The sequence below is a fragment of the Cetorhinus maximus genome, chromosome 23 (assembly GCF_964194155.1).
Source record: "Cetorhinus maximus chromosome 23, sCetMax3.hap1.1, whole genome shotgun sequence".
Taxonomy (NCBI): Eukaryota; Metazoa; Chordata; class Chondrichthyes; order Lamniformes; family Cetorhinidae; genus Cetorhinus; species Cetorhinus maximus.
The window spans coordinates 49,966,643-49,980,831 of NC_135901.1; the positions used below are offsets into that span (position 1 = coordinate 49,966,643).

General features: G+C 44.9%; 1 protein-coding gene and 2 long non-coding RNA genes across 7 annotated transcripts in view; 2 read left to right on the forward strand and 1 right to left on the reverse strand.

Moving 5' to 3' along the window:
- LOC144698296 (uncharacterized) overlaps positions 1-14,189 on the reverse strand; it is an 869,665-nt gene that overhangs the window by 853,872 nt on the left and 1,604 nt on the right. For both annotated transcript variants that reach the window (XR_013580490.1, XR_013580491.1), the window contains exon 2: positions 8,815-8,932. This is a non-coding gene — a long non-coding RNA (uncharacterized LOC144698296). The remainder of the gene's footprint in view (positions 1-8,814; positions 8,933-14,189) is intronic.
- LOC144698294 (uncharacterized) overlaps positions 1-14,189 on the forward strand; it is a 451,035-nt gene that overhangs the window by 268,422 nt on the left and 168,424 nt on the right. The gene's annotated exons all lie outside the window — the stretch shown is intronic.
- LOC144698545 (uncharacterized) lies at positions 1,596-3,804 on the forward strand. Its single transcript, XM_078570478.1, has 2 exons — positions 1,596-1,624; positions 2,400-3,804. Exons 1-2 carry the CDS (start codon positions 1,596-1,598, stop codon positions 3,304-3,306), a joined length of 936 nt encoding a protein of 311 aa, XP_078426604.1. The 3' UTR covers positions 3,307-3,804.

Genomic DNA, 14,189 nt, shown 5'->3' on the forward strand with positions numbered 1-14,189 from the left:
AGGAGTCGGTGTTAAGACCACTGTTTTCTTGATATATATTAAAGACCTTGACTTGTGTGTGCAGGGCAAAATTTGCAAACGAAGCCAAATTTTCAAGTTGCGTTTACAGTGAGGAGCATAGTGATAAACCTCAAGAAGACATAGACAGGATGAAGGAATGGGTAGACATGTAAACAGGTAGAATATAATTCAGAGAGGTGTGAAGTGATTTATTTTGGTAGGGAGGACGAGGAGAGACAAAATAAAATAAAGGGTACAATTGTAAAAGGGTGCTAGAGCAGCGTAATCTGGGGCTATATGTACACAAATCATTGAAGATGGCAGGGCAGACTAAGAAAGCAGTGAATAAAGCATGTGGAATCGGGAATAAAGTAGAAAATCAACAAGTTAGAATAAACCTGAATAAAACACTGGCTTAGCCCCAACTGCAGTATTGTGTCCAATTCTGAGCCCCTCACTTCAGGATGCATGTGAGGCATTCGAGAGTGTGCAAAAAAGATTCACGAGAGATGATGAACTTCAGTTAGGTGAAGTTGGGTTTGTTTTCCTTGGAAGGGGAACCGTTCTCTTGCATCTTTCCTGGGCCCTCTGACTTCAATTCCTTCTGAAATTGCAGCCATTTCTTGTTATTGATGTGGGTCATTAAGAAACAATGGACTCTTATGATGTCATCCAGTCCCAGTGCGATGATGTCATCCAGTCCCAGTGCGATGATGTCATGAAGACTATTAAATACCAGCGGAGCCTTAGTGGTGAAAACAGTTTTGTTCGAGATGGCAGCAAGTCCATTACTGATAGATCAGCAAATGGAATTAATGGGAAAGAAAGTGAGGCAACTCATGAACATCAGGAATATTGTTGTGAATTACGAAGGTGAACAACGTGTACAGTATACATTCCCCGTCTCCCGACACGCGGCCCCCGTCTCCCGACACGGTGTCCCCTATCTTTAAGTCCTTCCAGTTTGGATAAAAGGTCACTGACCTGAAACATTCACTCGGTTTCCCTCTCCACAGAAGCTGTTTGACCTGCTGAGAGTTTCCAACATTTTCTGTTTTGAGGTCGGATTTCCAGCATCTGCAGTATCTTGTTTCAGGGTCACAGTGGATCAGTTTTCTCTGACTTATCGTTCCCTGTTCAAAGGTGAAGAAGGAGCTTTTAAATAATGAGACAATAACTGTCCCCCTGTTCGACATGAAACTAAACTCACTGTTAATTCCCCCTCAGTAACAATTGTAAACACAAAGCTTCCAGCCGGGATTGAACCGGGGACTTTCTCATGTAAAGTAAAAGGTGATAATCAGTGCACTAGGGAAATGAGTGTGAATCCCCCCCGGACAGAGGGGAACTGACCATCCATCTCTAGCTCTAATTCCCAAACAGAAAATGCTGCCAAGAATCAGCAAGTCAGGCTGAGTCTGTGCCGCTCTCACCATCTGAAACCGTCACAATGCCCGGCTGATTGACGGCAGGTCCGGACCAATAGGAAGAGGGGGCGGATACGGAGGACCGAGCGGGAGCGGCTGGTCCTCCAACCAATCGGAGTGAATGAGGGGCGGGACCGAGCTGGGAGTGAAGCATGCGCAGTGTGAGTAATGGCGATGGAGAGACGCTTCTCGGACCCGTAATCGGTAAGGTAGAGAATAGTTGGGCGGAGGGAGCGATCGTTTGGGCGCGTGGGCGAAGCGGATTGGTAAACTTGTTGTGCAATCAGAAAACCCCAAAATTGAACTCTGCGGTCGCTCGCTTGCACGGAGCGGGGGACGCAACCCCCATAAATCGGGCCCAGTTATCGGCCGCTATCTTTATTGGGGGCAATGTGCAGCAGGGCGCATGCGGGGCCGCCATCTTTGTAGGGGGCAAGATTTTGAATGAGTGGGAGGAGCCTGTTTCCCATTGTTCAGAATGGAGACAATGTGTCCATCAAGTTGCAATACCCTTTGAGTCCCAATGTCTTATTGATGCGGCAGAGCGGCGAGAAAGAAAGAAAAGGAAGCAAATCCTGCTTCCCGAATTCTGCTACCTCGTGGCACGTCCTGCCCCCTATGTCCAAAGATCTCTGGGTCTTTTCAGTCCTATGAGGACCCAGGGCAGAAACCTGCGCCCCTGAGGAGACGTAATCCTGCCTTTGTGTTTCTGTGGGTTCTCTCTCACTCCCTTTTTCCTGTTTTGAATCAATTTCACAGAGGATTAGAAGGGGAGGATTTGCAGTTGGAAAACTCAAACCAAACATCACAACAGGATCTGATAGAGTCGCCCAATTTATCGAGTTCTGAATATCATCGGTTTATGGACAAGGAAGGAAAAAGCACCATTCACTGTGGGGAGAAACCATACACATGTTCTGTGTGTTGTCGAGGCTTCAGCCGATCATCAGACCCATCAAAACATAAATGCAGTCAAAATGGGGAGAAGCCATGGAAATGTGCAGATTGTAGGAAGGGATTCACTGATACAGTTCAGCTGGAAACTCAGTGGGACAGTCACACCAGGAAGAGGCTGTTCACCTGCTCAGATTGTGGGAAGAAATTTGTTAATTCATCCAACCTGCTTACACACCAACGAGTTCACACTGGGGAGAGACCGTTCACCTGCCCTGAGTGTGGGAAGGAATTCATTAATTCATCCAATCTGCTGAGGCACCAGAGAGTTCACACGAGTGAGAGACCGTTCACTTGCTCCAAGTGTGGGAAAGGATTCACTCAGTCATCCAGCCTGGTGATACACCAGCGGGTTCACACTGGGGAAAAGCTGTTCACTTGCTCCGAGTGTGGGAGGGGATTCACTGACTCATCCAACCTGCTGGCACACCAGCGTGTTCACACTGACGAGAGACCGTTCAGGTGTTCTCACTGTGGGACTGGGTTCAGGCGAGCATCTGAACTCACCATACACCAGCACACTCACACTGGGGAGAGGCCATTCACCTGTACGGAGTGTGGGAAGGGATTCACTGATTCATCCACCCTGCTGAGGCACCAGCGAATTCACACTGGGGAGAGACCGTTCACCTGTACAGAGTGTGGGAAGGGATTCACTCAGTTATCCAGCCTGCTGAGACATGAACAAACTCACACTGAGGGGAGGCCATTCAGCTGCTCTGAGTGTGGGAAAGGATTCGCCCATTCGAACAACCTGGTGAGACACCAACGAGTTCACACTGGGGAGAAGTTGTTCACCTGCTCTGAGTGTGGGAAGAGATTTACTCAGTCATCCCACCTACAGACACATCAAGAATTCACACTGATGAGAGACCGTTTAAATGCCCAGACTGTGGGAAGTGCTTTAAAAGTTCCGGGGAACTGATGTCCCATCAACTTGTTCATACTGATGAGAGACCATTCAGGTGCTCTCACTGTGGGGCTGGGTTCAGGCGATCATCTCAACTCATTTTACACCAGCGAACTCACACTGGGGAGAGGCCGTTCACCTGCTCTGAGTGTGGGAAGGGATTCACTCAGTCATCTCACCTGCAGACACACAAGCGCGCTCACACAGGGGAGAGGCACTTCACCTGCACCATGTGTGGGAAGGGATTCACTCAGTCATCCCACCTGCTGACACACCAGCGAGTTCACACTGGGGAGAGGCCATTCACCTGCTGCAAGTGTGGGAAGGGATTTACTCAGTCTGCTAACCTGCTGAAACACCAGCGAGTTCACAGATAACTGCAGTGATTGGATTTTGCTGTTAATCACAACCGGACTGAGACATGTTCATTTGGGCTTGTTTCTGCTGATGTTAATAAACTCCAGCCCTGTCATCGTGGTTCTCACTCTGAATAAAAATTAAATTAATCAGTTTTGTGTTAAACACACTGTTTTGAGTCTCTTTAATATCTCAAACACACGTTAATTCCTTTGAAGGGCTCTCCCTCTCCTTCATATCTGCCATCATCGCTCTCTCCTCAATAAAACCAACCCTTGACCCCAATGTCCTTGCAAACTACCTCTCCATTTCTTTCCACCCTTCCCTTTCCCAAACCCTTGTCACCTTCCAAATCCATGCCCATCATTCTTGGAACTCCATGTTTCAATCCGTGCAATAAGATTCCTGACCCTGTCACAGTATCGAAACAGTTCTTCTCAAAGTCACAGATTACATCTGATGTGACAAAGGTAAACTCTCCCTCACAGTCCTTCTACTCCAATGCCTCTCCACTGGTGCCCTGCTGGGTGGGACTGCAAGCTCCTGATTCTTTTCTTATCGATCTCATTGTAACCAGAGAATCACCTACAGGAGCTGTGATTACCTGAGTTACATTTTCACAGACTGACTCACCCGGTAAGTGATCAGATGTCACTGAACTTTGATATAAAAATGTTCCATTTTCACTCTCACAGTGACCGTATCTTACAGACCAAGCCCTTCTTTCCAGAGTAGCCCTTCTGGAAAAGATCAACAGAGTAGAGTGAAGACGTTCCAATGCACAACCCAAATTCATAGAGGTAAAAAATGTTTGCTAATTCACGTTAAAAAATAGAGCAAAGCAGAACAATTTTGTGATAATGTATGACAGACTTTCCTGAAACAGATTAATTACTGAACATTGGCCAACAGCTCCATTCTTGCAGGATGCAGATGGTAGGAGTTGGATATTAATCATTCTTATTTTGCAATCCCTATGTTAGCAGAAAATCACTAATTTATACAGACTTGCTCACTCAGTCAGTGATCAGAACTCACTGGACTGTGACAAGCTGTGTTTACCTGAGTTACATTTATACAGGCTCACTCGCTCAGAAAGCGATCAGGTCTCACCCAACTATAACACAATCATATTCTAATCACTCTCACAAAGACTATCTTGCAGGCCAAGTTATTCTACCTACATCAGCTCTTCTGCACAAGATTGACAGAGAAGACTGACTATGTTATTGACCACACAACAAGTGCTACAAACATTTGGAACTTCTTGTTAGAATGTAAACTGGGAGAACAATGACCTATTGGTCTCTTACAGACATAGAGATAGAGATTGACTGTCAGGATTAACCAACAATTTTTACCACATCACACAATTGGTATGACGCAGAAGGAGGCCATTTGGTCCATTGTGTTTGCACTGGCTCTCCCAAAGAGCAACTCACCTAGTCCCATTCTCCCACCTTACCCTTTACGTCCTCCCGTTTCTGATAACAGTCTAATTCCTTCCTGAATGCTTCAGTTGAAACTGCCTCCGCCACACTCTCAACCTGCGCATTCCAAAATTTAATTGCAATGCTGCATAAGAAGTTTCTCCACATATCGCTTTTGCTTCTTTGAATAACTTCTTTAAATCTGTGCCCTCTCGTTCTTGATCCTTTCACGAGTCAGAACAGTTTCTTCCTATAGACTCTGTCCAGACGCCTCATGATTCTGAATGCCTCCATCAACTCTCCTCTGAGCATCTTTTCTCTCATGACACCATGCTAACCTTTCCAATCTATCTTCATAACTCAAGTTTCTCAACCCTGGAACCATTCACGTAAACCTCTTCTATACCCTCTCCAATGCCTTCACATCCTTCCTAAAGTTCAGTGCCAAAAACTGTAAGCAATAATCCAGCTGAGCTCTACCAAGTGTCTTATACAAGCTCAGCATAACCTCCTTGCTCTTGTACTCTGTGCCCCTATTCATAAAATCCAGGATACTGTATCATTTATTAACCATTCTCTCAACCTGCCCTGCCACAATGACTTAGGCACATATACACACAGGTCCCTCAGCTTCTGCACCCTCCTTTAGAGTTGTACCCCATAATTTATACTGTCTTTTCCTGCCAAAACTTATCGTCTCACATTTCTCTGGATTGAACTTCAGCTGCCACATCTCCGCCCATTCCACTAACTTGTCTATGAACTTTTCAAGTTCTACAATGTCCTCCTCACAGTTTGTTATTTTTCTGAGTTTTGTATTATCCACAGATTTTGAAATGTTGCCTTTACACCAAGATCTAGGTCATTAATATATGGCAGAAAAAGCAATGGTCCCATAACCATACCGCTGTGGAACTCCATTACAAACCTTCCTCCAGTGCAAAAAATATCCAACAACTGCTACTCTCTGTTTCCTGTTATTCAGCCAATTCCGTATCCATGTTTCTACTGTCCCTTTTGTAACCTGAGCTTTAACTTTTCTCACAAATCTTTTGTGCAGTACTGAAACAAACGCCTTTTGGAAGTCCATGTATACCATAGTGACAGCATTGCCCTCATGAACCTTCTCTGTTACCTCTTCAAGAAACTCCATCAAATTAGTTAAACATGATTTTCCTTTAAGAAATCCATGCTGGCTTTCCATAATCAACCTGCATTTGTCCATGTGATGATTAACTTTGTCCAGAATTATTGTTTCTAGGAGTTAATTGGTCTGTAGTTGCTGGGCATATCTTTACGCCCTTTTTTTTATCAAGAGTGTAAAGTTTGCACTCTTTAGCCCTTGGAGACTATCCCTGAGTCTACAGAAGACTGAAAAATTATGTCCAGTGCCTCCGCAATTTCAACTCACATCTTGCAGTATCCATGGATGCATCTCATCTGGCCCTGGCAACTTAACAACTTTAAGTACAGATAAGATATTCAATACCTCCTCTTTCCCGATTTTAAACCCATCTAGTGTCCAAGTTACTTCGCATTTTTACCATGGTCTGGGTAGCATCTTCTTCCTTGCTATAGACAGGTGCAAAGTATTCATTTAATACCTCAGCTATATGTCTGCCCCCTTGTGTAAATTCCCTTTTTGCCCCATATCAACCCTGGTCTGAAGCTTTGGAGCTCGACCATGGTATTTATTATTCTTCAGCCTCTATGCTAACAGAAACCCTATCCTCAATTCCCCAGGTTCAGACAAAGATTAACTGAGACACTGTCTCTAATGGCGGCCGAAATTACCCACGATCCGGTGCGCGTCAGAAACCGCTCTATCTGCTGCGGGTTGTCCGGGTGAACGGCGCATGCTCAGAGTCTCCTGCTCTCGGCTTGAGGTTGGTGCCGGAGAGAAGCCAGAAGAGAGTGGAGAATGTTCATTGGTTCAGATTCGGCTCTGGGGCCGCCCTCGGGATTCGTAAACCCCGCCCCCCGACACTGACCTCTCACCTGACAGCTCACAATGCCCAGCTGATTGATGGCAGCTGCGGACCAATTGGAAGAGGGGGTGGGGCAGGATACTCGAGTTTGAGAGGCTGGTCCTTCAACCAATCGGAGTGAATGAGGGGCGGGGCTGAGCCCGGATCTCCCTTATTGGCTGAAACTGCATCATTCTGAAAGCTAATTTCTCTCAAACTCTAGATGAAAACTGGACCTTTCTGTTTGTGACTTTAAACAGATGAAACCCTGTGGGTGTGGAGTAGACATTTCAACATTTGTTACTGAAATGTGCGAACATGAAACAATGTACACACAATTCAATGGTTGACTTCAAGGCATAAATGGGCAGACATGGAATGACACCATTAGAACAAGAAGGTTCCCTAATTTCAATAAATGAACCGGCAGAAGGGTTTGAACAGTTTAGGGAGAAGGTTAATGCTGTTAATCATTCAGAACAATAGATGGAAATCAAGGCCAGTGAGAGAGGGGCCCACCACAGACAGGTCGAGAAAGGCCAGAATGGAAAGTTTACCTTTGTCAAAGTCATATAGCTTTCAAAATAACTGATCTGGAATTGTGCCGGGGCGGAAACCTGATTGGAGAGATTCAAACCTGGAGTTCAGAGAAAGATGGACATGGATTTGGGAGATTACAAAATGTTTAAGTAGTTTTCAAAGGAAAGTGAGACAGGAAATGGGGCAGCAGCATGCAAAGATGGAGAAGTGATGAGTTTGTTATTTTAACAACAGTGGTAATGATGGAAGATTTAAAGGAGAGCAGGACAGTACTTGAAAAGAGAGAACTGTTGTGAATGTCAGTAGGCATGGGGAGGTTGTTTGGTCAATAGTTTAGTGGGAATAGGGTCGATGGAGCATTTGGTGCACACAGAGAGATCACTGAGAGTGCATGAGGGGAGACGGGAGAGAAACTCATGAAAAATGTGTGTTCAGGGCTTGGGCAAGTGGGATCTTCAGACTCAGATTGTCCCGGTGGACCAGTGGAAGGGATGGAAGCAGCAGAGGCAGCTGAATCTTGAAGTCTCAATCTTAGAAACAAAGAAGCTCCATGAGCTTATCACATTGTTGCTGGAGGTGAGGATGGATGCGACAGGGGACAGGGAGAGCCCTTCAAAAGGGAAAAAACATGTGTTAAAGGTATTAAGAAGACTCAAAACACTGTGTTTAATGCAAAGCTGATTTATTTGAATTTTATCCAGAATCTGTAACTGGGCTGGAGTTTATTAACATCAACAGAAACACACTCCAATGAATATACTTCAGACAACAATATCATTAGGAACTAAATCCGACCCAAGCAGTTACTTATGAACTCGCTGGTGTCTCAGCAGGTGGGATGACTGAATGAATCCCTTCCCATACTCAAAACAGGTGAACGGCCACCCCTGACTTTGAACTCACTGGTGTTTCAGTAGGTTGGATGAATCAGCAAATCCCTTTTTACACACAGTGCTGGTAAACGGCCTCTCCCCAGTGTGAACTCACTGGTGTGTCTGCAGATGGGATGACTGAGTGAATCCCTTTCCACACTCAGAGCAGGTGAACGGCCTCTCTCCAGCGTGAGTGCTTCAATGAATTTCCAGCTGGGATGGGTAATTGAAATCCCTTCCCACAGTTCCCACATTTCCATGGATTCTCTCCAGTGTGACTGTGGCTGTGGTTTGACAGTTCATTTGTTCGGCTGAAGCCTTGTCCACACACAGAGCATGTATACAGTTTCTCCCCACTGTGAACAAGGCTTTTAACTTCCATGTTCAAAATTCGATGATATTTGGGTTACGATAAATTGGGTGACACTGTCAGATCCTGATGTGATGTTGGGTTTGAGATTCCGGACTGCAAGCCCTGTGAAAGTAGTTTAAAATAGGCAAAAGGGAGTGAGAGAGAACCCACAAAAACACAAAGGCAGGTTATGAAATTGAGCTGAATGAATCTGGTAATTTTTGGGACTGGCACGAGGAAAAAGTGACAATGAAAGCTTTCAGACACAATGGATTCACTAATGCCTATTAGGAACGGGAACCCACCGACTGGACAGGGCCTATACAAAACTCCAAAATCTAGGGGAGGAAAGAGAGGGAGATGGGAGAGCCAGGGCGTGAAGGAGAGGGATGTTACACATCTGCAACTCTACCAGAGCTTTGGCAGAATCTCCCAAACCCGCAACATCTACCAGCTAGAAGGACCAGGGTGGCAGGTGTCTGTGAACATAATTACCTCCAAGTCACACACCGTCCTGACTTGACTGACATTCAGTACTGGATGAACAGAAATTTCCTCCATTTAAATATTGGGAAGACTGAAGCCATTGTCTTCAGTTCCAGCTACAATCTCCACTCCCTGACCATCAATGCCATCCATCTCTCTGACAACTTTGAACCAGACTATTCAACAATCAATTTTAGATCATGAACTCACTCCTCCATCCCCAACTCCTTTCCGATCCCTCTTATATTTTCCAATAATTTATATAGATTTTTCTTTTCCCACCTATTTCCATGATTTTGAAATGTATTTCCATCCATTGTTTTATCTCTACCTTTTAGCCTATTTCGATCCCTTCCCTTCACCCCACCCCCACAAGGGCTTATCTGTACCTTGCTTGTCCTGTTTTCTACCCTTAATTAGCACATTCCTTAGATAATATCACCACCTTCAACACCCCTTTGACCTTTTGTCTATGACATCTTTTGCTTATCTCCACCTATCACTGGCCCTCTATCCAGCTCTACCTGTCCCACTCCCCACCCACCCCCCACCCCCCCCCCCACCCCCTGCCCCATTAAACCAGCTTATATTTCACCTCTTTTCTATTTTTACTTAGTTCTGTTGAAGAGTCATACAGACTCGAAATGTTAACTGTGTTCCTCTCCACAGATGCTGCCAGACCTGCTGAGTTTGTCCAGGTATTTTTATTTTTGTTTCAGACTATTCACTATCTTAGTGTCATATTTCACCCCAAGCTGAGCCTCTAACTACATATCACCAAGACCGCCTATTTGTACCTCAGTAACTTTGCCAAACTTCACACCTGCCTCAGCTCATCTGCTGCTTAAACTCATCCTTTCCTTTGTTCCCGTTAAACTGGACTATTACTAGCTACCCACATAAACATGGGATCATTTAAAACTCCGCTTCCCTTGTCCTGACTCGCACTAATACTTGTTCATCCAACACCCCTGTGCTCACTGAGCTACATCGGCTTCTCGTTAGGCAGCACCACAATGTTCAAATTCTTATCCTTGTTCTCAAATTCTCAGCCTTGTTCTCAAATCCTTCAGTGACCTCACCCCTCACTATCTCTATAATATCCTCCAATCTACATCCCTCCCAGATATTTGGAGTCATTTAATTCAGGCCTTCTGAGGATCCCTGATTTCAATTGATCCACCATTGGTGACCGAGCCTTCAGCTGCCCAGGCCATAAACTCTGAAATATTCTCCTTAGACCTCTCTGCCTCCCTCTCATCCTTTAAGACTCTCCTTATAACCTACTTCTTTGACCAAGCCTCTGATCATCTGCCCTTATGCCTGCTTATATCATCGTTGAGTGGAAATCCTGTAACTCCTTACCAAACAGCATTGTGGGAGCACTTTCACCACAGTGACTGCAGCGGTTCAGGAAGAAGGCCCACCAACACCTGACCAACAGACAACTGGGGATTGACAATATCTGCTGGTCTTGTTAGTGACGCCCAAATCCCAAGAATGGAGTTAACAAAAAACCTCGGTTGTTTCTCTCTCCACAGTTGCCGTCAGACCAGGTGAGTTTTTTTTTCCAGCATTTTCTGTTTTGATTTCAGACTTCCAGCATCCCCAATATTTTGATTTTATCCGAATTGGTCTGCCTGTGTTTCTAAACTCAGTCCTATAAAACAATGAAACGAAAGCAAAACTCTGCAATGTTGGATCTGAAATGAAAATATAAAAGACTTCAAATATCCAGCTTGTCAGGCAGCATAAGCCGATTAAGAAACAGAGCTAGGAGCTCAGGTCACTGACCTGCCTGCAGACTGCACGAAAACGCTCAGCGGCAGCCGATGAATAATAGCGGCCAAAGTTCCCACAATGCTATAGGCCCAGAAACCGCTCTATCTAAAAGTTATTTATTTTCTTATCGAAGGTCGGTTGTCGCAATCTGCGGATGGCAACAATGGCGCCGTGAGAGGTAAAAAGATGAAGAACTGCAGAAAATTACAGGAATACTTTAGCAGACTTGCAGACTACACGGAGAAATGGAAAATTAAATTCAAAATAGTGAAATGAAGGCGGGTTGGGTCCCTGCTGATGGAGATAGACCGTATTCGATCCCGCGGTGCATTCAGGGTAGGATCAGCCGCCATTATTACAGGAGAATTAAGCCGCGTTTCTGCGCTTGCGCACCTACACCAATGCCGAAACTAACAAAATAACTCTGAAGAAGAGTCAGACGGACACGAAACGTTAACTCTGTCTTTCTCTCCACAGATGCTGGTAGACTTGCTGAGTTTTCCAGCATTTTCTGCTTTTGTTGCCAAGACTAACAACCTCCCCGCATGGAAAATCACTGGAACCTGCAGCCTGGAACTGGGAGTGGGAGGAGCGGGAAGAATGAGGAGAAACAATATAATCCAACACTCACAACAACCTCCAAACCACCTCCATTCCCGGGATAGTGAGACAGAGTTTAGAAACACTCACCAACATGACTCCAGTGAAACATCCACGAGGAAAGGGGGAGCAGTGACAGTGCCTGCTCTGATATAGCCCCAGACCTGTCACTCAAATCTCCAACTCCGCCCAGTTCACAGCTCAACCTATCAGCTTGCAGCTTCCTGCACCTTGACCCCCGCCCGGCCCAGTTATGGGACAGTCCAAGGTGAGTCTTTTGTGTCACCAGGAGAGTGGGGGAGGGGTGACCTCCCGCCCTGTGCTGTGTCCAAAATGGACTCTTCCTCCCCTCCCCCAGAGCCCTATAAACACTCCATGCAGGCGGCTGATGGACTTTGGGGATCCTCGCTAACCTGCACATGTACATTATCATGCACATCCGCTCCCCAACTCACCCGCCCCACTTCCATTCACCATGTCAACAAGTTGCTTTTCTTTCTTTCTGCTCCCTCTTTGCGTAAACATCTTGTTTCATACAAGTTTTGTTTAAGACTTGTTTAATCTTGTTTAATTGCAGGGCTATGGGGCAAAGGCAGGGACGTGACATTAGGTAAATTGTTCCTTCAGGGGGCTAACACAGACACGACCAACCGAGTGGCCCCCTTTTATGCTGCAATATTCTATGATTCTCTGATGTGTCTATTCCGCTGCTCCATTCCCAGTGATTCCCACCTTCTGCTATTGTCCCTGGCACCCTGTTTAACCAAGTAATTCCTCCCCTTTCCTCTGCTCACCCTGTGCAGTGTGTCAGACTTCCTCCGGACACCTCCTCCCACCACCACCCCGGCCCCTTTAACCATCAGCAGCTTTCTGCTTTTAGTTTAAATTTACAGAATTGCAGGATTTAGCTTCTAACTCGCCTTCAATGACTGCAGCAAATCTGATAATGTTTGGTCCTCACACCGTGATAGTTTATTTTGTATAAAGTCAGACCAAAAATGCAGTTACTGTCCTCAAGCTTCTTCTTTTGATGCTCACAGGACCCGAATATAAAACAGTGAACGTTTTCACCCTAGACTGAATACAAAACGGTGAACATTCTCCCCCCAGACCCAAATATAAAGTAAAGTAGTGAGACTGGAGTGTCATGAGGCCCAGACATTTGTTGTCGATGTGACAAATTAATTTGGGATAATCTCTTCCTTTACAAACTCTCACAGTCTACAATCCCATCATGAAACTGAGAATGCTGGAAATCCTCAGCAGGTTTGCATCTGTGGACAGAGAAACAGAGTTAACGTGACAACTCTGTGACCTTTCATCTGAACAGCGCATGGGTAGAAATGTAACAGTTCATTACCAGATCAAAAGGAGGCACTTTACAGACTTGGAGAATCAAAATTGAGTTCAACAATTTTCTATCATAATCTCTGCCCCCATTTTGTTTCTTGTTTCTTTGCGTCCTTGTTTTTCTTTCTCATTTCTCTTATTTTCTTTAATTTGCAATCAGACGGTTGTGATGGTGCCATTCACGCCTCATATCGACACACCTCTTGTGTTTTCATTTGTCCCATTACCACTCCCTTTGACCCTGCATCATGAAACCTAATCTCTCTCGCCCTGCAGCCTTTCAGAGACCTTTCCTTCTGTTCTTCCCACCTCCCCGCTTTCACTTGCTCTCAGACCTGAAACGTCAATTTTGTTTCTCTCTCCAGAGATTCTTCCAGACCTGCTGAGTGTTTCCAGTTTTTACTGTTTTTATTTCATATTTTAAGCATTCAGTACTGTTCGTTTCTCCATTCCAAGCACTCTGACTGACACTTATTAATAATTCAATTCATTTAATCATACTTTAGATTTTTTATCAGTACCTTATGACTTGAAATCTGATTAATTATTGAGCTATTTATCAGTGTCTTCAAATGTTGTTACAACTTCATCACTTCTCGCTTTTTCCTCACACTTCCTCTCACCAATATTAAGTCCTTACTAATCTTAAATGGAAGGATCACCCCAGCACTGACAGAGCAGTCAGTTTAACCTCGTCGTGGGAAAGCATTTGGAAGCAGCAATTCAGGCCAACATTAAGTTATTTGTACAACTGTGGGTTAAATAAAGCCAGCACAGATTGGTTCAGGACAAATCGTGTTGAACTAAATTGCTTGAGTTTTATTGATGAGGCAACAGAGAATGTTGATGAGGGTAACACAATTGATGTGCACATGAACTTCTAAAAGGCATTTGATGCAGTACCAAGTAACAGGCTTGTCAATAAAGTTAAAGACCATGGGGCAGAGGCAGCATTGGCTGAGCGGCAGGAAACAACAGGCATGGAGAATGATTGTTTTTTCAGATTGAGAAAAAGTAGACAGTGGGATCACAATGAGTCAGTGTTCAGACCACTGATTTCTTGATATATGTTAATGACCTAGACTTGTGTGTTCAGGGCAAAATTTCAAAATGAAACCAAATTTTCAAGTTGTGTTCACAGTGAGGAGGATAGTGAGAAACT

Excerpts from the sequence above, each read along its gene's own strand:
- LOC144698545 (XM_078570478.1), top strand. The coding sequence starts at position 1,596 with ATGGCGATGGAGAGACGCTTCTCGGACCC. Across the intron at positions 1,625-2,399 it reads GAGAGACGCTTCTCGGACCC|TCAAAATGGGGAGAAGCCAT; the intron begins GTAATCGGTAAG and ends ACATAAATGCAG.